Source organism: Plectropomus leopardus, chromosome 17, assembly GCF_026936395.1.
Source record: "Plectropomus leopardus strain MGB_pleo_1.0 chromosome 17, ASM2693639v1, whole genome shotgun sequence".
NCBI classification, from domain to species: Eukaryota; Metazoa; Chordata; class Actinopteri; order Perciformes; family Serranidae; genus Plectropomus; species Plectropomus leopardus.
Window position 1 is genome coordinate 30,407,330 of NC_142192.1, and position 27,838 is coordinate 30,435,167.

At 39.7% G+C, this 27,838-nt stretch overlaps 1 protein-coding gene across 3 annotated transcripts; it reads right to left on the reverse strand.

The window, feature by feature from the left end:
- Positions 1 to 1,010: 1,010 nt before the first annotated feature.
- On the reverse strand, positions 1,011 to 26,836 carry cacng8a (calcium channel, voltage-dependent, gamma subunit 8a). Of its 3 annotated transcripts, none has more exons than XM_088090496.1 (6): positions 26,712 to 26,836; positions 19,423 to 19,724; positions 14,835 to 15,086; positions 12,183 to 12,266; positions 8,084 to 8,224; positions 1,011 to 6,779 (listed from the first exon to the last, which is right to left on the reverse strand). In XM_088090496.1, the coding sequence occupies exons 2-6, from the start codon at positions 19,451 to 19,453 to the stop codon at positions 5,920 to 5,922; spliced, it is 1,368 nt and encodes a 455-aa protein (XP_087946622.1). In that variant the 5' UTR covers positions 19,454 to 19,724; positions 26,712 to 26,836; the 3' UTR covers positions 1,011 to 5,919. The 3 variants fall into 3 exon arrangements, with proteins under 3 accessions (XP_087946622.1, XP_087946623.1, XP_042362555.2); XM_088090497.1 differs by lacking the exon at positions 26,712 to 26,836 and adding an exon at positions 26,474 to 26,604; XM_042506621.2 differs by lacking the exon at positions 26,712 to 26,836 and having other exon boundaries at positions 19,423 to 20,066.
- Positions 26,837 to 27,838: the final 1,002 nt, after the last annotated feature.

Consider the following 27,838-nt stretch of genomic DNA (forward strand, 5'->3'; position numbering starts at 1 on the left):
TAAAGCACTAAGTGGCCATACAATCATACTTTTTTTTTTTTGTCAGTTCTCCCGAGATAATAATTTTCTGGGATCTCAGGATAACAAAACTGTGTTTTCCTGAGATAACAAAAAAATTAATTTGAGACTTATTTATTCATTTACTTTACCACATAACAGAACTTATTTTCTGTAATTATCCAAAATCCAATGGAGCCAATCTCAAGTGGACGTAAGAGGAACTGTAGTTTTAGTCACTTCTGCGTTGGCTTCATTTTTCAGTCATGAGGGCTGCTGCTTGAGAAAAACGGACAAGATTTTGGTGCATCAACACAACACATAATAACTGACAACACAACCCAATTTTCATATAGAATTTTAATGAATATATCTATATATTTATATATATATGTATATATATACCTTATATTTTTTGTCTTTTCCAGCGAGGATCAGTATATTGTATTGCTTCCCCTTTTCCATATTGTCCTTTACATATATTGTTCTGCTGAGTGGAAATATACCAGTTTTCCATTTGAAGAGATTCAGGTTTGACTCCTTGTCAGTAGCCAGAGTGTTGGGAAAAGGAGCTGGTGACTCACGCTGGCTTTAAAATGGCTTTCACATCAGGATATGAACTGAAAATGAAGGAACGTCCAACCATGTCCTCACAAACACTTTACAAAAGTTAAAATATAAGTTTAGGACGTGTGTCGGTGTTCATTTAGTGATTTTTATAACAATTCACATATTTTACTTATTGTTTACCATGTATAAAACCACTGACAACACCAACACAGACCAAATTTAGCCCACTCTCCCAGCGCTCAGGCTACTGACAACAAGTCACAGGCAGGCGTGACGCCTTAATAGCCCAAAGTTACGGGTGTAGGAAACAATATAACATTAAGAATATCTACACATACCACCACGAAAATAAATAGATTAATATAAATTCTATCAGCAACAGTTATACACTAGTCAGAACATTAAAAAACACTGATTATTAGGCTACGTTGGTAATGTTTAGAAAAAAAAATCAATAGCCTGCAAGGAATAGAAGACAAAATGATGACAGTAGGAAAAAAATCTGAGAACAAAAAAAAAACCCAGCTGAAATAAAATAAGGAAAGTTTATCAAATAAAAATACAGAACATGAAACAATAAAATAACTGTTGAAAAAGAGAATTTTTTTTTTTTTTTAATAAATAAAATCAAGAAAACAAGATTATTAAAAGAGGTAAGACGGTGATTATACAAAAACACAAATTAAAACAATGCAAAAATAACATTTAAAAATAAAAATAATGTGCTACAACAAAAACCTGTGAACAACAAAAGTGAAAATAAAAATGAGGACAATTTTTAGGAAGAGATACAGAAAATAAAACAAAATAACAGTTAGAAGAAACAAAAATATTTAAAGAAAGTAAATAAACAAAAAATAGTAAATTAATAAGTAAGAGAGTGATTATACAAAAATCAAAAAAGCAAAACCGTCACAAAAATAACTTTTAAAAAATAATACCATAAAATATGTGAACAACAAAAATTTGAGATCAACAAAAGCTGAAATAAAAATGAGAAAATTTAATGGATAGAAATACAGAAAATTAAACAAACAACAGCTGGGAAAAATAAAATAAGGTAAGTAAAAGAGGAATCATGTCAGTGATTATCAAACAGAAAAAAACAGAACAAAAATAACATTTACAGTAAAAATAATGTACACAGTTAAATGTGTGATACTTGAAAAAAAATGAACGGCAAGGCTGCTTATTCGAACAATCAAGATGTAGGAAAAACACACTATTAATATGCCCATGAGCAAGGCACGTAGCCCCCATTTGTTCCAGGGGAGCCACTCAGCAACCAGCGGTGGACTGGTTTTACTGGGCGGGTGCCAGTGTGAACGTGTGAGTCAAGGTGAGGCAGGGCGTTGCTGAAAAAGAGCATGCACGCTCAGTCAACTCCCCCTGTACAAATAAACATCATGAAAACGATCTAAAGATGAATTTACACATTACACACCCCCTCACATTTGTGCACATGCTTTCCACGTGACACCACTAACTTTAGTGTACATAAGCAAGAGAAAGAAAATCAAGAGTCCTTGAAAGTAATATAAAAAAATTACAAAAAGAAAAAGATTCCAAAATGTATAAATACCCTGCAATAACCAGTACGATCATATAAACACCAGCAACATGATATTAATACTCAAGGAGTTACAATCTCATGTAACCTAGAGATGATAATCAATCACTCAGAATGAAAAGACTACCAGTTACAGACATTATGTGCTTTTGTTAAAGTCAATGGAGTGATAATATACTCAATAATACATTTATTATTCTAGTTTGTGAAATAGTATATAGTTATAGCTAAAAGAGAGACGGAGGGAAGGGGAACTGAAGCTAGCTGCTGTGCTCTTTTCTCTTTCCCTCCTCCCCCAACTTGTCGTCAAACAGGGTTGGGTTGAATTCGTTTTGCAATCGCAGCTGATCCGGAAGTGCATTCAGAGTTCAGTATATTGGTCCAATAGTCAGATTTAGGACATATGAAGCGTTTCAGTCCAAACTGTTTTACAGTATGTCCATTAGAGATTTTTTTTGTCCTTGAAATGTTGGCCTCAAAACGATACGCTGCACTCAAAATAGGACTGTTTTGTTTGAAATTCTGATAATTTCTAACTTATTTAATAATGTGCTTTAGTGACTACCTTGGTTGGATAAAATGGTTTCATATTGGAATATTTATATGTTTAAGTTTTGACCTAAGTTCTAATAAACTCCACCCCCTGAGTGTAAACTGAACTGACCCCCACCCTGTTGCCTGTGGTTGCAGCCCTTTGCAGGAACACTCAGCGGACGCTGCCTTGCAGCCTTCGGTATCGAAATGTATCAAAAACAGTCATAAAAACCCTATTTTGGCAATTAAACATAGAGTGAACAAAAATCCATCTTAACAAGTGCTTCTGCTGGCTTTGACGGTGCATTTGGAACATTTTTACTGTCTGATGACACAAAATGGCTTTATATCATAAGCAGGCCAGCTGATGACATTTCTGGGTTTGACACGGTTTTCCCCAAGAAAGCTCAAGTATTGCCATTTTTTAACCTGCACACAAATGAGGATTGGTGCAACTTAAGGGTCGGACATACTTTCTGAATGTCCGCAGGGAGTCATGTGGATGTGTGCATGGTTATATATTAGTATAATTGAGGGGTCTTTAAGTACTCTGTCAGAGGTCTACTGCCAGTATTGGGTCAAAACTAAATTCACTAGGCAGGTTTCCATTACAGATCTGCACAAAACTTAAGTGATATTTTTGAAATGTTGATATAAAACAATGAAATACCACCTCATGGGAGCTTAAAATGTTTTTGCAATAAATGGGAGTTTTTTTTCGAAATTTATGTATTTCCTTTAGGCATATGTTACATTCACAATATCACTTTGTGCAATCTAAAGAAAATCTACCTATTAACTGATGGCCAAATAGCAGCTTGATGACCTTTAATCTTATGTGTCCATTACAGCTCGCTGTTTCAAAAACCTCTTCATTGTGATATTTTAGCACAGAAGGTGAAATTCACGCAAAAATCAGGACTTACATCAAGAAGAACAAGAAACAAGTGGCATTGTCTTCGAACAAGAAGAGCAGTCTGCTGCCATTTGGTCAAAATTCAGCAAATATTTCTCACATTTGAACAAAGACTCATAGATTTAACGTCAGACGAAGTTACTTGTTCAGATGGACATTTGTTGCAGTGTTTGACCAAACTGTGACAACCGGCAGTGGTGTGGTGGAGGCGTACAGAGTGAAGCTTGAAGTCTATGGCTGTGCCTTTCTCTAAGAGTGTGGAGAATGCCCATCTGTCACTATAATTACCTTTGACACACAATGAAAAATAAATAGGCTCACAGTGTGTCTGCTTCTTCTGATGTGTGTGTGCGTGTGTGTGTGTGCCAGCAGGTTAGATATGGCTGAGGTCGGTCTCTTGGGACCGGAGGTTAAGTAGCTACTGTTGACCTTGAATCAGCAGTCAACTTATCACTGAGCAGCTTGTTACTTGGCTGAATGTACCCGTCTGTGGCTTTCTGTTCTTTTAAAAAACAGAACTGTGGCTTATACCATCTGGCCACTTTATTTTATTAAAGTATTTATGGTGTTTGTAAGAGTTTTAGAATACCAGAAAACTTTCAACTTTACACCAGATTCAATTTTAATTTAGGACTCTTGTGACTTACAAATCACAAAATCAATACTTCATCCCCCAAATAAATATTTGTATATCAATTACTCACCCCTGTATTGTGCTAAATTTGAAAAGAAAACTTTGATTTTCTTGCATGCCCCTTTGGTGAACAAAGAATCCAAAAATTTAGAAAATTTGCAACGAGCTGAAGTCATATGTTAAACAACAGCAAAAATGTATCAAAAATATTCATTAACATACTCTCACACGGCTTGTGTAGGATAATCCAAGTCTCATTTTGAGACTTTGGAAATCTAGACAGTGGTCGGCCAGCACCTCCCATGTTCAGAGTTAAAATTATCGTTTTCGTCAATGGAGTCTGGCTTTGAAGAGAGCATAGAAAATTTTTATTTTCAGTTCCTGTTGGAGGGGACTTATTGTTTGGGAGGCACTGAACATGTGACTGGATTGAAGAGACTTATATCTTTTTCCACCAAAATTAGTACCTATATGCTGTTTTTTCAACATGGAAATGGAAATGGAACTCGACGGTGAGTATGCCTTTCTCCTCTTTTTTACTCGTTTGCAAGGGCATTGGTTTCATATCAAAATTGGGGGTATACTCAAAACGGGAAGTTTTCTGCATTAATTTATGGTATAAATGTCTTTGTCAAAATAAAAAATAAAAATCCTCTGCTACTTTCATGTTTTTATGGGGGGGATGAAGTTAAACTAACTGCTAAAATGGAAATTTAAGGTCTGTTCAGCTCAGTGTTTGCTGTTGTTTTGATTCTCTTGATCAAGCAACAGCGTCTACCATCTAAGTGTCCACTAACATACAGTTCTTTAAGAGTTTGTAATGAAAACAAACTCTCCGTTGCAGTCCACTTTTGCGTGGAAGTCTCCATTTTCTGAAGTGGAAAAACATATGTCATCACGTCCCCTTATGTTAGGACAGAGAACGCAGCCAGAGATGAATCAGCTCTACTGTTTACATGACACAAATTTTCTTTTGATCGGTTTATGAAAAGGTTTAAGCTAACCCTCTGCAACCGCTAATCGGTTTGGGCCTGTCTAAGCTGATTGAGGTGTTTACATGGATCATGTTTTTTTCTGTTTGGGCATTTAAACCTATTCTAATCAGATTAGTAGGCTCCAAGTAAACGTGCCTTCTGTGGAGGCATACAACAAAAACTGCTTTAATTATGAATTCCTCACAACACAGGGTGAGTGTATTTGGTATACCAATCATCACTTGGGGTCAAGTATTTTCCCATTTTTTTCTTATTAAAGTGAATTTGTATTTTAAATCCCTGAAGCAGCTACCAGAATGTATAAGGGGGGAGTAAATAACTACTGAGTCCCCCTGCCACCTCAGCAAGGCACTTAACCCCCAACTGCTTCAACGGGAGACTGGTTTTACTGGGAAGTCCAAAGTAAGGCGTGTGTGAGGCCTCCTCTGCACCACTGCTGAATAATTAAATTTCAAACAGGGTTTTGAAGCTAAAGTCATGACCATTTTAAGGCAGTTGTCATGAATTTGCACATTGTATCAGGTTTTTTATGACTGGTAATGATATTGGTAATTATGGCAGCTAGATACCCCAGGTGCAAGGACAGAAACGCTACCATTGAAGTGTCACCTACACATTTTCAGCCCTACTCTTCCTTTCCTCAAACTCAGAAATCTCTAACGTCCCTTTTATATTTCAACACTCTCTCCCTCTTTTCTGAGGTTTAAACTGGCGTAGTTTTCCTGTTCAGTGTATCTGAGTTGCTATCCCTGTCCCTTTTGGCTGTCAGTCGGTCCAGGGTTCCCATGTTGCCCCTGTCCCTCTCCATGGTGGCTGTGGATATCGGAGCTGCCTGGGCCGTTGTGGCAGCTGATGTGGAGGTATTCAGCGGCGCTGCATTCTGGGCTACAGCCGCTGCTGCCGCCAAGTTGGACTTGGAATGAGAAGGGAGCGTGCCGCTGCTTATCACCGCTCCACCTCCTCCTGATCCTGATCCTCCTCCTCCACCACTGCCGCTTGAATCTTTTGGGAAGTAGTTGTGGAGCTGGTACAGCGTGGCGCGGTCCACAGTGCCGTAGAGAGGTGGGGCGCCGCCTCCCAGGCTGCCCAGCTTGGAGTCCCTTGACAGAGTGTACATGGAGATGTCACCTCCTCCTCCACTTCCGCCACTGCTGGTGTGATGCGGGTTGGGCAGGGTGGCCACAGAGAAGGGTGGTGCAGAGGGTGGCAGGCTAAAGGTCTTGGAGGTGCCGATGGGTGACGTCTCTGGTGAGTGCGGTGGGTCGGTGGACCGTGAGCTGGAGCGAGAGCGCCGTCTGAAACGGTAGCTGGGCAGCCGCAGCATGGCGTGCGTGGTGCTTTTGAAGAGGTCAGTGCGAGAGCGACAGCGCAACTCCTTGTTCTTCTCTATGTAGATGTTAACAGCGAGGACGCCCACCATCTCGGCCAGGATGAAGGACAGGCCGCCAAAGTAGAAGGACCAGCCATAGGAGTAGTGCCACTTCTTGTCCTCATCTTTCTTGGGAGAGATGTCGCTCAGTGCTGCCGAGATGTACACGATCACTCCGATGATGTTGCTGAGGCCTGAGGAAATATACAAGACTTCTGCTGTAAGTGCTCCACTGGGACACATTAACCTGCAGCTTCAATTAATTGTTTTCCAGGCAGCAATACTGCAACTACTTCCCTTCAGTTATACAGAGAGGAAAATCCATCTGCATATCATACATAAGAAGATCCAATTATGCTTGTATTAGACTGATAAATCTAAAACTCAGACTGTGAAATAGCAGCCTGTTCTCATTCTGAATTCATCAAATACCTCCACTTTGTCAGTTCTTCCAGTGTAAGTGCATGACACGAAAAGGCAACTTGCACGTCCACATGGAAGGCTGAGAGCATGGACAGACAGAACCGATTGTGTGCACATGAAATGCGGAAGGACACTGTCTAGTTGAAGAGCTGCCAGTAATGACGTAATGAGCACACGTGTGTCCATAGGGTGGGTGGGAGGTGCGAGGGATGGGTCCCACAAACAGCTGACTTTCATGCTGGTGCTTGTATCCATCTGCATCAGCTGCTCTGGGATGCCGTTACAGTGATGTTAGCAAATGAACATGGTGGGATGATGTTGTGGTGGGATGAAGCAGCACGGTCCTTATGTTATACAACAGTGTGGACTTTCACAATGGTTAGGATAAAGCAACAAAGTCACAGATGATTAAGTTTACGCAAAAGAGGTACATGGTAAGGCATAAGAAAAAAAGCACACACATCCACACTGGAAGCAAACTCCGCACAAAAGTCAGTTGTTTGTCAGACCCATCCGCCTCCCCACACACCTGCACTATGAGCGTACTCACACTCCTTATGTTAAATGGTTACCAGCAGCGTTATTACCTGACACAATCCATCAGTGCTTCATGCACACATGACCGGTTTGGTCCGGCTACGTTCTCAAGTGATGTTACCCAACAGAGTGGTGGTATTTGATGAATTTCGAATGAGAATGGGCTGTAACCACGTGCCGTGTCATCCCACCATATGCATTTGTTGTCATAATGGTAGTGCCATCCTGGAGCTTATGCAGCGGGATAGCTAATACTTCATAGGTAGATGCGCATGACAAAGTGGCACCATGTGACAAGTTGGAATGGAAATGTATTGGAAATAGCACATTTAAATTTCAGTTTTGAGCAGAATAAGACGGATAAAGAAGACAAAAGCATGCACAAAGGGTGGTCCTACCAGAGCTGAAATACTAAAGCAGGTTTTGTTAAAATTTTTAGTCACATAACAGTAAGACTACCCACAAGAAACTTTCTTTCCAAGCTATACTTGAAAGAACAGAAGTCTCTGCCAACAGCAAGACAAAGCTGCAGTCTTACCTGCAGCGACAAACAGAATCCCTCCACCGAGAATGATGTTTCTTTTGCTCTTGTAGAAGCCGCTGGAAGCAACACACACTCCACCCAGCAGGAGCAGTATGGCACTGAGGATGGGGAAGATGCTGGAGGCTCGCACAACACCTGGGGACGAGGACATTGCCAGAAACACATCATCTTCTATCCAGTACTTCAGTGTTATTGCCAACGTTGCCTGGTATTTGTTTATGTCTGATAAATATGGCTGATTCTATAGATTTCGTATGTAGTACTATTTAGTGAAGAGTTTTTGGAAGTTCAACACCATTTGAAGGTGCAAAGTTAACAGCCTTGTGACACTCCTGGTGATAAAAGTGTTATCAAGACGTGCTGAAGCTGACACTACAACTTGGCTCTGGAACAGCAGCTATCTACAGTATTTATGTAAGTCTCCTACATAATATACTGTATAGTACATAATGTCTGGGGCTTTGGAGGACAACAGCTTCTAAACAGAAATCCTGCATTAAAAACAGAGTGAAGAGCTTTAAAGACAAGTGGTTGTATGAGGCAATGAGGGTCTAACAAACGTGATTTTGAAGAGAACCAGTTATGCTTATTTTCAGATTCATACATGTATTTGAGTCTCTACTTGAATGATTTTAAGCATTTAATGGTAAAAAAAAACACTTAATTTTCCTCATATGTCTGTGCTGAAACACCTGTATTCACCCTCTGTTTAAGATGCTGCATTTTAACATCTGTCTCTTTAAGCCGCACTCACACAATAGCTCAGTCTGATTGGTCAGCGTTTCCTGGTCTTCCATATCTTCCTGTCCCTACACCACTGTTACAGTCTGGTGAATGACTGTAGCGGAAAAAAAAAACTGTACTTCCTATCATATAAAAACACCAATAAAAGTTTCTAAACACAACCATACATATTCCAACAGGACATTGATCTGAAATCTGGAAGAAATTTACAACGTCAACTGAGATTACATATTTCCCTGACGTTAGCATGTAGCTACATGAAGAAGTGTACTTGTAGCCTGGTATATATAGATGATCGTTAAAAGCTTCTTAATTGAAATCTTCAAATCGGGACATATTCCTACAGAATTATGATTCAAAATCAGGGAGAAATTAATAGATTACGTCTTTCCCTGATGTTTGTATGTAGCTACACGCAGCAATGTACTTGCAACCAGATAATGCCTGTCATGGAAAAAAAGCAGCACTTCCTAGCATGAAAAACATTACTGGACATGACACAGCAGGAAAAATTAACTTGAATCAGGGAGCATTAACAACATCAGCAAATAAGATTACACCTTTCCCTAATATTAGCATGCAGCTACATGTAGCACTCAACTGACAGCTGGAGAACAACTTTATAGCAGCAAGCTTCAAAACACAACTGGACATGTTCTAGTGGGAAGACTACCATTTCGAAAATCCTGGCTTCTTTACAAGTCTTTCCGAATTTGTCTCTAGCAAGAATTGCAGTCGTAAACTGCTGGATTATTTTGAAGTCTTTCCATTTTACAGTAGATTGGAGCATGACTGTTACCAGGATAAATGGTGACCTTCAGTATGGCTGCATAAAGTTGCATTGCATCACCAACAACCCTCTACAGTAAATTCCTCTGCAGACATCTCAAACCCATAAGCACTGCTGCTAACATAAAGAGACATTACAGAAGATTAAAATGCTGAATAGCTCCATCTCTAGCAAGGATATATGAGAAAAGCAGAGACTTCAAGTTCTGAAGGTGACTTTTCGAGCTGCCTTAGCTTTTGTTTGCCTCTGAAGGAAGGAGATAATGCTGTGATAAGCATATATTTATGGAGGCTTTGGTCAGACATGTCAAACAGTTGGTGCATGATTCTCCGAGTTTGTTTTAAAGAGGAAATGGGACAGTGTGTCTGGTGTTTGCCTCTTCAGCACAATTTATTGATTATCTAGATGAATAGCTGATAAGAAAGATTGCTGAGCTGTCTGGCGGTTTTCTGACCTTGGTGTTCACGGTACAAACTTATTGTGTGGTACCTGAACAGAATGAAGTAATAATTAGCTCCGTCTTTTGAGTGCTAGAGGAATAAATCCTAAAATCAGGAAATGAGTCAGCATTTTTTCTCACAGTCTGCAGGCTTTTGAATTGTTTTTTGTTCAAATTCTTGTCTGTGGTTAATAGAAATTAAAGAGATGAACATGTTTTGTTCTACAACATAAAATATGTCAAGTAAAACCCCACTTGTAAACTCTGAAGCTTTCATATGTCTTAAAAAAGGTGGTTGCCAACAAGTGGGTAAGCAAGAATCCGGAAATTGTCAGGGATATTAGAAGTCATCATGCCAAGCACGATTTTACAGCCTCATTGTAGTGGTTCAATCAATTCTCATTCCCACCCTTTAGTGTATCTCCGTGATGCACAGCTGAAATACTTTGTAACAAGAAGTTAATGTTGCAAAACTGAATAAGTTGGGTTCTGGTAACAAAACTATTTGGTTGAATTTAGAAAAAAGATCCTATTTTGGGTTAAGATAACTACATTAGCTACATAAGGTGATATAAATAACTGAAGTTTGTGACATCAATGCACGACGATCTTCGTAAGTTACAAAATGTTACTTTAAAACAAGATTCACTTTTGGTTTCAAAAGGGACACATACTGCAGTCTCCTAGGTGGAAGTCTGGGTTAGTTTGATCTATCAAACCTTCACAGACTTTCTCACTCTTTATACCACATCTCATTGTCAAGTATTTCCATGGATTACATAAAGTTAGTTAAAGGCCCAGTGTCGCATGAAACATGAGTCGCCTTCTGAGTCGGTATCACATACCAAGAAGTGAGAGAAAGTGTCAGTGTATGATGATTTGGTACTGAGAACAGGGTGTGGGGTGACATGAAGTTGTGTAGTTCATTTAAACCCTAATGTTATCGTTTTACTCCTGGTGATTGCATTTACAATTCAGAAATCATACAAGTAGTGTCTATTTATGAAGATTATCTCACTGAAGAAAACATGCAAGTATCCTAAACTTTGTTTGCCACAGGGCTTATTCTCTTCAATTATCCAAAATCCAATGGTAAAATCTCTTTGACATTTTGTCAAAGGAACCAGGGTTATGTTAACATCTGGTTTGACCTTCAAAAACAAAAAAAAGTTTAATTATGTTTGTCAGAGGAGCTGATATTAGTCAGTTAAGAGATAAGTCAAAAGGAAAATAAAGTTGCAACTTTTTTGATAATAGTTAAATGATGTAAGACATTTTGTAAGCAAAAACTAAAAACACTGATTCCAGTTCCTCAACTGCAAGAATTTGTATTTGTAAGTATGTATATTAAATATAATATATCTTAAATGAAAACAGTTAGTTGCATGTCAAAATCAAGTTCATTGTTTTCAGTTTTAAGTTTTAAGATTTCTAAACATTGCAAAAAAGGGGCATTTTCTGACATATAACTCTTTTCTCATTAACTATGACAGACACTAAAATTTTGAGCATGTTTTGTTGGGTCGTCCATTGATCCTCAATCGAGATTGTGCAGCCTTTGGAAAAGTAAAAGGTTTCTTTTCAATGTCGCACAGCTAAGCAGGATACAAAAATCTAAGATAGTATCAAATCCTCCTTTTCAGAAATAGAAATCTTTATATAATCTATGGTTGAAACTTATACTTTGTAAACCCAAAGGTTCAAGGCTGTACAAACAGAATTTGCCGTCACAATGGAGGCAGGATGTGAGACCTGGATCCTGAGCTGAAAATAATCCATTAGTGAAGGCTGTTCTTTCAATCCATCTGTGCAACAAAAAAAAAGCTTTCTGTACACCCCCAGACTCCCAGCCTCATGCACCTGGGCATGTCAACACACATACACACACCATATAGACACACGCTTACACACATCTCTAGGAACGCTTTGCTTGAATCTGACATCCGTGCATTGATGTCCGCCCACCATCCCCTTCTGTCCTTTCTGTATCCGTGTGTGATGGAGACTGTATGTGTGTTGTGCTCTTCTGTTGAGATGTGTGTGTTGTGCCAGCTAAATGTGTGTGTGTTGGTGTCTGTGTGCATCTGCCGCTCATTTGTAAATGTGTGTGTGTCACTCACGCAGCAGATACTCTGCAGCATCTTGGTCGTAGTCTGCGTCGTCTGGGAAGTGATTGATCTGGGAACACACGCCGCGCTTCAAGCCTAAAAAACAACAGAGAGGAAGAGGTGGACAGAATCAAGAAGAGGAAGAAGCTAGAGGAAAGGAAGATAGGTCAGTTCACCAAGAATTTGCTCTGAGGAATGTGAGAATAAAAGGTTTTCTTAATGAATTCCTTGTAATATGTGGAGGGTAATTGATACACAAATAGTCATCTGTCAAGTGAAGTATTTCTTTAACAAGCTGCAGATATACTCAAGTTCACTATCTTAGGTTAGCATAAGAGCATGCTAAAGGTCAATTAACACAAAGTACGGCTGAGGCTGATGGGAAGGTAGGTCTTTAAGGTGTTTGGTCAAGGAATTGGACAAATTCAAATTTTGACCTGACAATGCATTAAAAAGGTAAGGCCTTACTAAAGTTATGGAAATTTCATCCTTAGGGCGGCACCAATATCTGCACTAAATGTCATGTCAACCCATCCAATAGTCTTCAAGACATTTCACTCAAAAACCCCAAATATCAACCTCTTGATTATGCAAAAAAAAAAAAGTCAGAAAATCACCAGTGATTAGAAAACATCTTCAGGACATAGTGAATGGGTCGTGTAAAAATTCATGTTTCAGTCTAAAGTCTGAAGTGTTAGACATTACCATCCCTTGCACCATACCTCTAGCATTGCAAAAAATATCTTCTTGAGATAATCTCAAGTTTAAACTGATTGCACTCCATATCATTTTATTGGCAAAACCAATTAAATGGAGTCAATCTAATGTGTTTTGACCTTTCCTGATTAATCAAATCAACAATCATAATCTGTCATTTTCTCTTAAACAAATGCATAACTCATTCCGCTCAACTCTGTATAGCACATACACTTTGTAGGCTTTTAACTCCGTCCACGACGTGCCATTACCAGACACACTGAAAGCTTTAGATGTGAAAGAACAGCAACCTGCTTCTGTTTTGTCTTGTAAATCCTCACAGAAAATTAAATTTCTTTTTGAGAGGGACATTTATTTACCTTGACAGCTATTTGCACATCTCGTGGAAAAAAATAAACATTAAGAAGAGAGGAGAGATCCCATGTTTCTCTTGCAATAAAATGAAAAGGATACTTGAGGCACACATGCTTGTGCAAACAAAGAGTCAATCAAGAAAAAGCAAAATCAGATCTTTTCTTAGTACCACAATGGGACAGAGTTATTAATCTTATAGGACCAGGAAATAGTTTAAAGAGGGATGAGGAATCCACAGATGGGCCCAATCGACAGCAGATTGGCAAAGATTACCTGTCTAACACTTTGGATGTTTTCTAACAAACAACAAAAGGTCTTTCCATCTGAAAAAGCTGCAAAAACCAAACTATTAAACTTGACTATTAAACTTAAACTAATTCTGGGTGAAACTTTTGAAGCCCCATCAAATTTCCTTTCGTGTCAGATTTGATTGCACACTGTGTTAAAAACAAAGTGAAAAAGGCTGCTTCTCTCTTGTTTATGATAATTACACTAATGCCACAAAATGAATGTGGTAATTTACTGACATTAAAATGCAACTTGTCACGCCTTTAACTAAAACACAAGAACCTTTATTACAGATAGCCTCGTCTGGTATATGTGTGAGTGCTATGTGTTTCCTGTCCTATTAAACTTGTCTGTCAGCCGCAGCAACGCAGGAAAACTACTTCATCAGTCACCGGATGAGTCACCACTCATATCTGAGCTGTGGGGCATTGTGATGAGATTTATGTTGAATATATAGTATGAGTGTGTACTGTATATGTAAGTGTTTGTGTGTCTGTGCATGAAAGTCTGTACATTTCGTCAAACCGCCGACCCGCTACATTTGTACCTTATTATGTAAAGGGGCCGTTAAAAATAACATTTCTTTGCTTTTCTATAATGTTGTGGTGAATATGTGGTTAGCTTCATGTACAAAAAGAGATCATAATTTTATTCAACATGCCAAGTTTTGGTTGCGCTATCCTGCAGCCACGGTGTCTCAGTTAAAAAAAAAGAAGCTGTTTGTATCATTGTCTGTATCTACTAGTTTCTTGCAATTACGGAACATTTCTATCCAAGTTGCTCATTACCTTTTTCCCATGTTTTTGGAAGAAATCACACCAGTTTGCTCAAGTTCAAATGTTTAAAATACTGTGCTACGATGCCAAGATGTAGCAAAACAGTAAACACAGGGGATCATATTAGCTTTTCTAACGGCTCACATGGCCACATGGCTGGAAAAGTTAAACTGGGATCAACTCATGCTGCACCTCACCAATTATGAGATGTCACTGACCTCATAACCAATTCAAAAGGTTGAAGATCATTACAACAGTCAAGTAAGCAGAACTAAAGCAATTTATCATACTGCTGGTGTGTGTCTGTGAATATGAACACACCTCTTTATGTCTGTTCTGATTACACTGATGAACACACTGACCTCGGAAAGACCCTCCAGTGACCAGCACATGAGAAAACACACATGCAACCCCCAACGCAGCCAACGGCTTCAAGGGCCATCACCCACCCACACACAAACAAACACACACACACACACACACACACACACACACACGAATATGAATATGCATATACAACCAGCTGTACCTTCAAGGCAGCAGATCCTCCAGAGGCCGGAGTGGGTGAGTGCCCCAGGGTCTTTCTTGTCTTTGTTGTTGGAGTCATCCTGGGAGGAGTTGGCCGTGCTGTTGCAGATGAAGGCACGGGCATACAGCCAGTAGTCTGTACCTATAGCCACCGTCATCAGGGCAAAGGCTGCAAACGCCCCCATGGTAGTAAGCAGCACCTGGATGCCCCGCTCACACCACACCAGCGCTGGGCGGGGAAGGAAACTGATATCTGAAAAGAACAGAGACCAAAATCTTAGGTACATACCATGACACATAAAACTTTGATTCAAACTCTTTCAAGTTACCAAAGGTGGCTGTAATAAGTATCTTCCTATGATGATTAAAGGGATGTTTGATTGATGTGGGGTTGACAGTAAACATGGAGGAGGCGCAAGAACGTTAAAAAGTCTTGGATCTTTTGGACAGTGACCAGAGGTGACAATAACAAGTTTTGTTCTTTAAGATTAAAGGTTAGTACTGGATAAATCATCACATATGATTTACTGATATACATACATACTGATTTGCAGTGGACTTCCACATTTACATATTACCATCTAGGTAATGATGTTCCGGGATACCGTTACGGTGATGTCAATAGAAGCGCATAGTGAGATGACGCTGCACATGGTTATGTTCAGGCAACAAAAACACATGGTGACTGATGCTGGGATGTCAACAAAAAAACATGCTTGCACGGATGTTTAGGATTAGGCAAAAGAGGCACATGGTAAGGTGTAATGAAAACCCATCAAATTCACCAGACTCCTGCATGAAAGTCCAGGGTTTGTTTGACAGGTGGCCTTTAGCATCAAGTCTTACTCTGAAAACACTGTAAAAATACAGTTTTTGATATATTTGAATGAGAATGGGCTGATTGTATTGATTTTGAATTGACAAGAATAAAGAATATGATGCCATTTATCACATTAGAAATCATTAATATGTCAGGTTTTTTTCAAGGGACTTTGGTGTAACATTTCCATCAGGAGCAGGATGGGAAAACCTTAAAAGGAATGTAGTCGCTGTTCTAGGAATTTGTTGTAGGAACTGAGTCTTTGCAAAAAACAGAATTTTAGAAATATATTACTGCGTGAGTAAAAACTCACTTTGTCTTTAGATGTGAGAGGATGTCAGATTTAAGTCTTTTAGTGTGTGGCAGCCATAACTGGTTGATTTCAAGACTTAAACTAAAATAGCTAATGAATACACTAATTTCAATATTCAAGCTAATGTGAAAATAAAACAGACTTTGGTTTAAGACATTTATTCCACAAAGATTAAAAAATCCCCTTAAAGGTTGAAATTAGAATTGAGATACTAAAAAAAGGACACATAACCATTATTGCATTCCACCCCGTTCACAATTCATGCACTGAACTGTCAAATATTTATGCATTAATAGATCTACTGTCCCCCATGGGCTGCTGTGGGTGACTGGTGTGAGCTGCTGATGGGGCTGAATCTTTCCACTGCTATCTGGGTGAGCAGCACACTGGAGCGTTTTTTAATCAAAAACCAGCGTACATAGCCTGGAGCAGTAAAGAAATGTTGGCGGCAGAAGAACAAAAACTGCCGACCTGATGCATCAACAATATAAGACATCAAATATTGTTATAAAAATGAACAGTGACGGGTGGAAGATGGGCTGCATAGAAAATCCTCTCTTTGTAAGTCTGTCAGAGTTTGCCAGAGAATATCTAAAAAAAAGTTCCATTATTTCACGGATCAGTGGATTCTCTCAGCAGGTAGGCACATTTGAATTCTGACCTTCCTATCAAAATTTCCAAAAGACTGACTTTAAGAGGTATTGATATCAGCAGAGTTTGTGGGTCAATTGTTTGGAATTTGTTTCCTTATAAGATCAATAGAACATCAGGTGGAAAAACTTATAAGATTAAGTGGAAAAGACAGCAAAGGGCCACTGCAAAGGAGCAAGAAAGAAAAGAAACCAGAGGTTTACATACACATTAATAGAATAAGAAGGGTAAGAGACAAGAGAGAATGATGAGACAAGATGAGCTGAGTGGAGAGGAGAGAAAGGAGGAGAGAGGAGATGTAAATCAAAGCTGAGAGGAAGATGTGAAAAGGACAAAGAGAACAGTGAAAAGGACGACAAGAGAGATTGAGATACGACACATCTGTTGTGCTTCGGGAAACATAAATGAAACATTCAGGGAGAGAAGTCGGGAGGAGGTGATGTGCATAGGTGCCGTTCACATTCACATACCATTTAGTTCCTCCAATAACATTTCTAATGTTTAAATAAAATCGGTGGACAAATGCCAGCACTCTTTTCTGGAAACCCACGACTGCGATTTCTGTTCATGCTATCTACAAACGGGAGGTTAATGTAAACAATCCATCGCACTGAGAATATCAATCCCAGTGTGGGCTTTTAAACAGTTTGGCTAATTCAGCTGGCCTGAGGGGTGTTTCCATGGCAACACAAATCCCAAAATAAAAGAGACCACTGGTATATTGACCCTGAAACTGACCCGCCCGCTGCATAAGGTAAGTCCCAAAAAGACTGCAGAAGCCATGACTGCAATGGGTGGTGAAGTAGCACAAAGCAGACAGCGAGTGAACAAATGGATGTCAAGAATGAATGTTTTACTGAAAACATATGTTTCTTTAAAATGCACTTAAAGCAACATTATGCATCTTATTTTTAGCATTAAAACATAAGCTGCAACATCACATGGTACTGTGACTTGTTATATGTAGAATGGTGCACCCGTCATTACCTCTGGGTGCTCTGAATGGATGGCTAAGGCTATACCCACCCTGCTCTACCTCTACGCCAACTCAATTTCAGTTTGGATTGGGTAGGTTGAGGCAAGAGAAGCAGAACTGGTAAGAATCAGTCAGCACATGCACATGGTGGGAATACGCTGCATGTGTTTATGTTTAGGCAACAAAAGCAACCAACATCAGGATGTCAACAAACGCAAATGCTGCCACCGATGGTTATGTTTAAGGGACAGAAGACCATGGTAAGGTATAGAAAAATCACATTCACACAGGAAGTAAACACAGGACTCCGGCATGAAAGTCCGGGGTTTGTTAGATTTATTATCTGCCCCTTCAGCTTTCTCCTCAAAATACATCGTTACTAGCAATGCTTCAACCTTACGCCGTTCTGTCGCGTATCAAGTGGACTTGACAGTTTCCGCCTGGTTGCGTTCTGAAGTGATGCTGTCCATGCACGCATTAGGCTGACGCAGCAGGTACATTCTGGCCATTCAGTAGTGAATAATAACATCACGACCGATTCTGTCTGTTTGGGGTCGGGATCGTACGCCAAAGGCACTGTCATATAGGTGGTATTTGACAAGTTCAAAATGAGAATGGACAGGTTAAGCTGTAAATTTAGAAAGTTTGTCCAGCCAGAAGGTGGTGCTTAGCCTCCTTGGTTGAGTGTTCTTAACATAATGGTGGCTTCACAGATGTTCTCATTTTACAGCTAAACAGTACACTAAAATATATTTCTGAACACATTTGAGGAGAGAAATAGATACTGAAGTAAGAGAATATTGATTCATTTTTGATCAGTGCCGCCAGGTTTGACAGTATAGCTAAAGTTCACAAACCGTAACTGACATCAGGGACTCCTCATCTCTGATTGGTTGTTTTCCAAATGCTAATAGAAGCACTACAAAGGGGCAGAGGAACATAATAATTTTTACAGGTTGTCACATGTAATATTCTGTGCATGCAGTGATAGTTTCAGTAAGCATGACAAAAAGGTTTTCATTAAAGTTACCATCTGTAGCTTTGAGTACTTTTAAATCTAGTTTTGCTAAGCTTGGATTTAATCAGCCTTGCTGGAGCAACCCCAGTATGTGTAAATACCCCCAAAGTGTGTAAATATGCTTCAGTTTGCACATTAAGTATCAGTTTAAATAAAATATTTTGTGCTCTAACATATAAAAACCAAATTGAGCTGTATCCAGTACAGACAATAAAAATGTGAGTAATGTAGCTTTACTTGAGCCTGATTGGTTAGTCTTGTCAAAATGGGATCTAACAACCGAGGTTGCTCTTTGTGTTAAAAAAAAAAAAAAATCTAGAGCCACACTGCATGTAAGGACAACATAATAAACTTAATTACATTTCAAGTTTCTTACAGATATGTTCAGTGTTGCAGTGCTTTCAATCAAACCACCACAAATTCATTCCTAACAGCGTGTCCCCTGAATTTTCTTACATGACAGTGCTCCCTTCAGTCATTTCTTAATGAGAACAAACATTATCTTGGTTGCACAAATGCCAGCGCAGATACTCAAAACCACTTGCCCTCTGAATCCAGACCTCTGAACACATCTGCACCCCAGTGCATTTGTTTGTGCGTGTGTGTGCGTGTTTGATTTCCTGCACAATTGTTTCCATGCTTTTTTGTGTGTTTCAGTATTGCTTGAATATCTATATACATGTGTCACATACTATATGTGTGTAAGAGAACCCACCTGTGCATCTGGTGGTTTGTTGATTGTGTATGCACATGAATGTCTGCCTCAGTGTGTGTGTATTTCTGTGTGTGTGTGTGTTTTTTTGTGTGTTACCTGGGGGTATGCTTCTGCCTTTTGCCTCCATCTCTTCTCCCCCCTGCTGCTGCTGTTCTTCTTCTTCGTCGGTGAAGAGCTCTCCGTAGCCCCGGTCCGAGCCGCCTCCATCCACCGTTTATCCTTCGCTTTCTCTCCCCTCTTCTCCCCTTGCTCCTCTCCCTTGCTTCTTATCCCTTCTTTCTTCTTTTCCCTCTCCTCTCTTTACCTTGAGCACTCCTTCTCTTCTTTCCAGCACGCGGGGGATACTTCACTTGGCGTCCTCTCCTCTTATTGAATTGTCATGGCAGTCATCTTAGCTACTGAGAGAAGGAAGAAAGAGGCGGAGGGGGGTAAAGAGCAGATGAGAGAGAGAGAGAGTGTGTGAGAGGAAGACAGAAAGAGAAGATGAAGAAGAGATAGGAAAGAGTGAGAGGAGGAGATGAGAAGAGGAGATAGAGGAGGGGAAAAAGAACGTGACATGGGTCTTGAAACCTGGGCATGCTCCTGTACAGAAGCATCCCCTATAAAAACATGTTTTCTACATGACAATGATGATGTCTTTGAATAAACAAACAAACAAACAAACAATCATCCAAAACCTGATGCCGAAGGAGAAAACGAGCCCCCTGTCAAACAAGAGAAGCTGATTTGCCTCTACAGAGAGAGAGAGATATAAAGCAATAGAAAAGAACAGGCGATGCGAGAGAGCGTGCTCCATTCCATTGCCATGGCAACAGTGAATTCCAAAGTCTATGGCGGAGCTGGCAAGTGTGTGTATATGTGTTTGTGTGCGTGTGTGTGTGTGTGTGTGTGTGTGTGTGTGTGTGTGTTGGAGGAGTAGAGGGATGGATGTAACAGCTGAGAGGATTTTGCTGAGATTAAAAAAAAAAAGTGTGTGAATTCCATTGGTGTGCAGAGGAGCCTGTGTGTCATGCATGATGGATGCACACACACACACACACACACACACACACACACACACACACACACACACACACACACACACACACACACACACACACACACACACACACACACACAGGTTTATGTTCTGCATGTACACAGTTGCATAGTATAGTACATGAGGAATGAACATTCACAGGAGAGATGACAGACGTGTGAGTCACTGCGGTCACAGTGTTTCGACATGTTTCATCCATCCAACTTTTCTTCCTGCGATGGTTTAATCACAAGCATTTACTGCTGTTTCATGCTCTGAAATGCACAATGCAGATTTCTCACAGAGCGAGCAGGGAGTCAATGCCTTGCTCAAGGGCATTTCAGCAGAGCGGCTGCTTCTTTTCCTGCTCAAACTCACATCCCACATTTCAACAAGCGGAGTCTTCCTGAAGAGAAAATCCCCGTCGGCACTGACACAGGGTCAGGCTTTGCTAGTTTTTTTTTGCAAGCTGTTGCCGAAACTGCAGGGCACCAAAAATCCACATGAAAAGCATCAACAGCAACACAGCAGGGGATCCCTTCATCAGTACATCTCGGAGGCATTTCTGACCATAAACTCACTTTAGAGACTCCTGAGAAAAATGACAGAATCAACGACAGATGTTCACATGTAACTGACAGAGGACTTCCAGCTGACTTTTAAATTAGCTATGACTGTTGTTGCATCCTGATTGCAAAAATAAATGTTGGCATTGTATGTATCTGCAAGCCACAGATATGTCATATTTTTAGTTTATTATGTAGTAGATATACTGAAACTTCATATCTTTGGTCAGGCACAAAAACACCTTGGTTATGGTTAGGAAAAGCTGTTTTTAGTAGCAATGCAGCTATGTCTGTAAAAAACAATCGCTTTTCATGGCATACTCTTGGCAGAAAAATCAAGCAATGCCTCTGCAAAACACGATGACTTTTGGTGTTAGTCTCCCACCAGGAAAAGCAGGTCTGTCTTTTCAGTACACCATCCAGCCCCTTATCATTCTGAAGTTGTCAAATACCACCACTTTTGCAGTGCTTCTGACATAAAATCCCAATGCCAAAAGCCACCTTTTGCATCCGTCTGCATGATACGCCGCTGGGTGGCATCAGGTTAATGCTGCCACTAAGGACATTATATAAGGAGCACAATGGTCCCTATAGGGTGGGCAGGAGGGTTTGCAGATAGATCCAACAAACCCCGAACTGGCGTTCACCTCCTGTCTGACTATGATGTTTTGTTTTTTTTTCTACACCTTTGAATATGCCTCCTTCCCATAATCCTAACCATCCATGCCAGCATGTGCGTTTGTTGATGCCTCAGCGTTAATTGCCATGTGCTTTTGTTGCCTAAACATAACGATGTGCAGTGTCATCCCACCATGTGCATTTGCTGACATCACGGCAGCACCATCCCGCAACGCATATAGTAGACGCAGAAGAATACTTGGAGTGTAACATGAAGACACAGAAGTCCACTGCAAAGCGGCAACATGTGATGACTTGTGATGAGAACGTGTTGGAAAAGATCAATATCTTTGCTCAGAGTACCTGGTTTTCAGGTCAATATTTCAACAGGAAAAGGAGCAATGTCTTGGGGAAAAAAAAAACAAACCCAAAACAATTGCTTTTCGTGGCACTTTCCTCAGTGGAAACACGGAGATGACCTGCTAAAAAACTACCAGTTTACTTGTTTGTTGGTCTTAAACTGCTTAGCAGGCTTCTCATCTAGGTGTCAAGCTACCACCTTCCCCGCCACCTCCTGGAGACAGTCATACTAAATCATTCTAGAAACCTTGATATGAGTAGTACGAAGAACGATATGTACGATATACATGGTTTACAGAAACATACAATGCCCATAAAGACCTCTTGTCTGTACTGTTGGTGGAAGATTAACAGCAGAGAGGTGTGACATCTGGAAACATTCTCTGCCAGTACAGCTGTCTTTTGATGAATTATTAACACTAAAGCTCCTGTAGGCAAGATTTGAATAGTTTCAACAAAAAAACAGAATCATTTGTTCACAGTCAACAATGATTGTCCAAAAACTGGCCCGACAAAAAGGACAAATATCACTAATGCTGGACTCAAATTTTTATGTCAAATCATGCCCAGTTTATTAGTCTATATCTCAAACTGGGGGTTGGAACAGAAAAGTCTCCCATTGCATCTTTTTTACACGAGTCCCTGCAGATTCTGCTATTGCAGAGTAACTAACAGGAGCTGTTCTCAGTGAAGAGAAAGTAATGAATCAAAATTACAGGCAGAAATCAAAGCGTTTTATGGCAGCAAGTGAGCAAGGAGTCCATCCAGAGAAAACTGTACACACTAACGCTGGCTGATACTCTTCAACACCTCCACCCCCACCAGAGAATAATAATAAGAAATTTAATGTTGCCTTGCATGATTTTTGGCTGATGAAACTTTCTAACTTCCAAAATGTCCTTGTGAAAGTGCCATAGTGTGAAGTTTGCTCATGTAGCATTTAAACACATCCTCTGCTTGGGGCCCATAGACGGAGAGAAAGCATCGACATGTCTTCTGTTATGTCACTCTCAGGTTTCTGAAGAGACGCTCTGAAGACTGAAATTTTGGTTTCCTGCTGCAAAATGAGGGATGAGCAATCAACACAGAATCACAGGCTCAGACTGTCAGACAGTTAAGCAAACATGCTCTCTGACATAGAAGTACATCTCTGTGAGAGAAAAATGCTTGTCATTTTTGCAAATGGATGTGGATGTTTTTGCAATAATTAGATGAATGATTTGAGTTCCAACTCATATCCTGCAGCAAATCATGGTTAAAGTCAAAATGGTGGCCAGTCCTTTGGTCACCTGTTAACAAGCGAAATTAATGTTAGCAGATACCGGCCACCGCTGCCACTAAAAAACTCAACAAAAACATCAAACACTCGGCTGCTCATCTGAACTACAGCTCACAACTTGTACCAACAGCTGACACTGCTTGTGTAACATCTTGGTGGCGACTATTTACTGGAGTTTAAAGCCAGTTGGCACTCTATTGTTGGCCGTTGTGTTCTCCTCTCCTGTCCTCTCATTTTTAATATCCAATTGTCCACCACTAACATTTTCATTGTGTCCTGTTCCGTCAACAAAAATGAAAATTAGATTCTGTCATAGTTTTTATTGTCAAGATCTATTTTTAGCTTGATATCATCTCATTTTGGAAGAAAAGGTTGTTCATGATTCATTTTCGTCATAGTTTTCGTCAACAAAATTAATCGCTGAATTTCCAGTGGCTTTTTAGTCACAAAATGTGGGTATTTTTCGAGACCAGTTGTTGTGTTTCCACCAGGGATAGCGCATTGAAAAGTTTTTTTTTTTTTTTTACAAAGTTACCACTGTGTTTCCATCCGCTCCTCTTTTACAGCAGCTTTTGTGCTGCTGAACATGTGTTTTTTTCTTAGCGACCCATTGCCTCTTTTCTGGCGCCTGTTTGTTTTCCAGGGGCTTTGGCAGCACCGATAAAGGTTATTTTAGCAGCCAGTGGTTGCTTTTCCAGCCGTTTCTGTGGCAGCAAATATGGGTATTGATTAGTGACCACTGGCCACCCTTCCAGAGGCTTTTGTGCCACTGAACTTGGGTGTTTTACAGCGAACCATTGCCTCTTTGCTGGAGGAATTTGTTTCACCAAACATGGTGCTGACAAATGTGGGTTTGTTTTAGTGACTTGTTGCTTTTTTTCCAGCAGCTTTTATGCAAACAAAGTTGAGTGTTTTTTTTTAAACCATAACTAAGTGGATCTTGTGCCTAAGCATAATCACACATTAACCACAGCATTGTTACAAATGTAGACTTTCAACACATCGATAATATTATAACATGTGGATGTAAACTGATGTAAACGAATCTGTTGTTTGCATCAATATACAAAGTAGAAAAAAAAATCTGGTGATTGGGTTGCAAGATTTTTGATTCATGGCACTTTAATTGTATCGTGCTGCTAGCAACTTTTGTTTTGTGCATCAGAACTTGATTGCAATTTCATTGTGTGTACAGTTCGTGTCAAATACGACATGTCTTTAAAATTTTGGGAATCAATTACAGGAAATCACTATTACAAGTCAAACTAATCCGTTAGAAGAGTGAAATAAACTGTTCAGATCATGTGAAAAAATATTTTTGAGTGTTACAAACAAAAGAGAATTTTGCCAGTATAGCAATGTTTCTTTCCACCAGTTTGGACTTATTGCTGTTTTCAGCACGTTGCCAAGACACAGCCAGTTGGGGCAATGATTGTCAAACACAGAATAGCAATCTGGAGTTTATTGGATAAACCATCTAGTGGTCTTTAGAAGAACTGCAGCTGAAAATAGTTCAGTATTGCACTCAGCATTTGTCTGATTGCTGCTTTTTGAAAGCTCTCCAGAGGACCCCTGGGAGGGCCTGCAATCAGTGACAACAAACAACACAAAAACAGCAGCTCAGACATTGTTATTTTGTGCTCAAACCCCTAAAATAAACCTGCTTTTCAGGCCAACAGTGTGGATGCAAGAGGGGTTACTGCAGCACAACATGGAACAAACACATGCGATCAGGGCTCGCCGGCGGCAGCGCAGATGCACAAGGCAGAGGATGAAAGTTCAAGGACAAATCAGCCATGCTCTGCATCATGAATTCAGCGACGGTATGAATCCTGCCGTGAATACAGAGCAGCAGCAAAACATGGACGGAGTGGAGGAGCCGGCTGAAACGTTGCTGATGATTGTAACAGCAGCACACCATTGTGTGAGATCAGAGGCATGATGGGAAAGATAGCCCTATATTTACATGTTAGAATTACACTATAATACTCTGAATACTGTAGAAAATGACTCGACTAGAGAAAGTTATGTTACAGAATCACAGAACATTTTTAAGATTTGTTTATGTCTCTCCCTGACTGGCTCTAGGCAGGTTTCCATTACAGATTTGAACAAATCTTAAGCAATATTTTCAAATTGTAGATAAAACACAATCGTGAGATGACTGTTTCCACTGAGTGATGTCATGCGACTTCTCCTCTCGTAATAACATTCCAAGAAGCATGGCAATGGATGTTCAAAACATTAGCTGGTTTATTTATACTGCAGCCACCACACTAGCCCTAATTATTTCCAAATTGAAGGCGATGTAGGCGTGTTTTGCGATAATGGAAAGGCAAATCCCTTTAATGTGGGAGCACCACGTATGAGGGATTTCTGGGAGGTGATAGTCCACGATTTCACAGAGGAATTGTGGATTCAAAACTTCCTGATGTTCTGCTCAACTTTTGAGGAGTTAAGCAATGCAATAACACGTCTTGTAGCTCCTGCTGCATCATGCCCGAGGGAGCCAGTTCCTACCATTAAGCACATAGCCATAGCATCATGTGACATATAAAAGTGAAAACAGTCCATTGCGTCTTTACAAAATATGGCTTTTTTGAATTGCCTGAAAAACATGATGCAAGCGTAAAAAGTTTTTGGGGATGAATGGGAGGTTTTTTTTTTTAGAAATTGTCATGTTTCCATACTATATATTTGAAATGTAAATTTGCACAGTTTGAGGGTTAATGGAAACCCTCTTAGTGGCATGTTTTGTGTGACCAAAGGTTCACCAGCATGTTAGTAAAATGGATGTTGCAAGACAGAATAATTATACTTTTTTTTATTAATCTTTTTATATATGAATCAAAGATCATAGCAAAGTGAAACCGAATAGGCAGGAAGCAGCATCGGTTTGCTCCATTTAGTAAAATTCAATACTCAGTCAGAGAAATCTAAATCCAGACTCCCGGTTGGAGCCCACACTCTGTACATCCCGCCTGCACACTGGATCCTACACATACTATAACACAAAATGTTCTCAAACAAAGGACAGAACAGAACAAACATATCTGTAAATATGATGTTGTGATATTCTCATTTCTTATCACTGTAGCTTTGTTAATCAAGATACACTCAGGGTCTGCTGTAATAACTTTAAGGTGACCATATTGTTCTTTATGTTGTTTGCATCTCCAGCCTCTGTAACATAAACATCCTTGATTTTTCACATACTGCATGCTTTCTTCCTTCCTGAGGCTGCCTTACCTTACGAACAAAGCTCACTTTCAATTTGCTTGATAAAAGCAGTTTTAAGATACTTACTTTAAATAAACATGAATGCAGTTCTCGCTTCTTCCCAGATGATTTTATCAAGAGTACAATGTGTTCATGTACATGTGGTGCGCTGCTCTCCAGCAGCTCTAAGCATGCGTACTCAGGTCCGATTGACGCGATGTCATGCCGGTAATACATGACAATACAGTAGAGGGATCATGTCAGCGATCGGTTCAGTTAGTAATGACGTTTAATAAGGTTTAAGTTTGATCAGTTGCGAGCTTACCTTTTGCGAGTGCAACTTTTGCAGCAGCCGGTGGTGATGCAGGTGGCGGGGACGCGCGTGATGGCTGAGAGAGAGAGAGAGGGAGAGAGGGAGAGAGAGAGGGGTGATGGATGTGAAAGAAGAGGATGTCAGGACTGGATGTATGTGTTATTTCGTGCGAGTGTGTATTTGTGTGGATGCTATGGTTACCTATACAAACAACAACAACAACAACAACAACAACACACATATGACATTACTTACAGTGAATTTATACCAAATTATTATTATTATTATTTTTAGAATTGCTATTGTGTACTGCTATATCTATGTGTCGTCTGTGTTTTGGAGCACCATAGGAAGCGAAGTAAGCAAGTTTTATACAGTTTTCTCTTTATTGCTTTATTGTGCTTAAGTGTTTGTTTTTGTTTGAATGTGCTATAAAACTACTACAATACTACTAAAAACTACTATAATAACAATACCACAGAATTGGTTATGGCGATCTTATAATGAAATTATGGTTATACTAAAGGTTTTGTTTTTTTTTAATTCATATTGAGTATTGCTGTAGTGTATCTCCTATTTTTTGAGCACAAGGAGTAAGCAAATGTAATGTAGAATCACTGTATCTTTATTATTTCTTAAGCTTTTTTTAAATTACAATTTAAATATTATAGGGCTATTATAGCACTATAGAAATGAATAATAACAGCTAGTGACAAAGAACACAAGACAATATATAATCCTTATAGGATACTATACTAAAGTACATTTGCATAAGTGTAGGTCTAATAGGATTTGTTGTTTTTTCTGTTGATGTGATCACAGAGGAAACACACTGATAAATATCTCTATCAGCTTCTGTACAGGTTTACAGCAGCACAGACAGTGCATTACATAATCCTCTACCTGTACCTGTGAATGACGTGTTGTGGAGGCTGCAGGCTGAGGGAACAGGTGCTTTACTGTTAGTTCTGGGACGAGGTGTGACCAAATAATCCTAATGTCTTCAGACAAGATCTGGTTGTTAATGCCTAAGGCTGAATTTACACTACATGGTTCAAGTGACTCTATTCAGATTTCTTTTCCTCTTTCGTGGCACACATCAGATACTGTATGTATCATGAAGGTGTGAGCAGAAAAAA